Consider the following 1217-nt stretch of genomic DNA (forward strand, 5'->3'; position numbering starts at 1 on the left):
CCTGAACCTTCTCTGTGAAACGGACTCTGTGTTTACAGTGTTGTGCATAAACTTTGTACAAAAACATTTTCTACTTTTCATTCTTCATGCTCGTTAGTGATTTGTCTAAAAATAAGCTCTGTGCAGCCGAAAGGTTCGTTACCGTAACTCATCACAGGTTCGTTATAAAAACGTCTTTTTATTGGCCTCACGAACAAAATACAAAAACTGAACACAAACCCCAAACTCAGGTGAAATCAAAGTGAATAAAAACAGCGTATTATTATAGTTGTATTATTATTGTCGTAGTAAAGAAGAAGAAATGTTTTTATATTTACACCAAAAAACCTGTCAGCTCGTTATAATCGGCTCGTTATAGTTCAGTTATTCTCAGCTACGTTCTTTAACAGAAAGACGTTGTTGTCATGGTGATGTCATCATTACGTCCTCCCACAAATAATACACAATAAATCGCTCGACACAGCGATCGATCTGGTCGCAGGTCGGTGACTGTGGACGTTTGTTCATCGAGTCTTTCATCGTTAAAAGTTGTGACTGGTTGTTGCTCTTCGTCCTGTCGTCAAAAAAAAAAAGGAAGAAACAAAGACAAAATTATCGGACATCCCTAGCGATGACGTGTTTCAAAGAGAACAAAACGATTTGTTAAATCCGTCACAGATTGTATTGAAGAAATGAAACAGCGCCACCTACATGCAAAACTAAAACTGTCCCACCTTCAGAAAAGACCGCAGTCTTTCAGGTTGTTTTTGATGATGACGTCGGTGACGGCGTCGAAGACGAACTGCACGTTCTTGGTGTCGGTGGCGCAGGTGAAGTGGGTGTAGATCTCCTTGGTGTCCTTCTTCTTGTTCAGCTCCTCAAACCTGGTCTGGATGTAACTCGCCGCCTCGTCAAACTTATTGGCTCCTGAAGAAAAGTCACGAAGGACGGAGAAGTTCTGACGTTCTCACCTCGGCTGTTGTACTACAGGAATATACGACAACACACAAATATACCTGTGTACTCTGGGAAGCAGATGGAGAGCGGGCTGCGAGGGATCTTCTCCTCGAACAGATCCTTCTTGTTGAGGAAGAGGATGATGGAGGTCTCCGTGAACCACTTGTTGTTGCAGATGGAGTCAAACAGCTTCATGCTCTCGTGCATCCGGTTCTGAGTGAGACGGGGAACAAAGGTGGAGAGATAAGGAGATATCGAGGAACACACGAAGGAAATGGTTT

At 42.8% G+C, this 1217-nt stretch overlaps 1 protein-coding gene across 1 annotated transcript in view; it reads right to left on the minus strand.

Moving 5' to 3' along the window:
• Nucleotides 1–437: 437 nt before the first annotated feature.
• LOC103385718 (guanine nucleotide-binding protein G(i) subunit alpha-2) overlaps nucleotides 438–1217 on the minus strand; it is a 14054-nt gene continuing 13274 nt past the window's right edge. The window contains exons 7-9 of the mRNA XM_008319684.3: nucleotides 996–1149; nucleotides 714–906; nucleotides 438–553 (exon numbers count right to left, since the gene is read on the minus strand). Of these exons, the coding sequence (XP_008317906.1) occupies nucleotides 716–906; nucleotides 996–1149 (345 nt within the window). The 3' untranslated portion in view covers nucleotides 438–553; nucleotides 714–715. The remainder of the gene's footprint in view (nucleotides 554–713; nucleotides 907–995; nucleotides 1150–1217) is intronic.

The sequence above is a fragment of the Cynoglossus semilaevis genome, chromosome 11, assembly GCF_000523025.1.
Source record: "Cynoglossus semilaevis isolate Cse_v1.0 chromosome 11, Cse_v1.0, whole genome shotgun sequence".
Lineage (NCBI taxonomy): Eukaryota > Metazoa > Chordata > Actinopteri > Pleuronectiformes > Cynoglossidae > Cynoglossus > Cynoglossus semilaevis.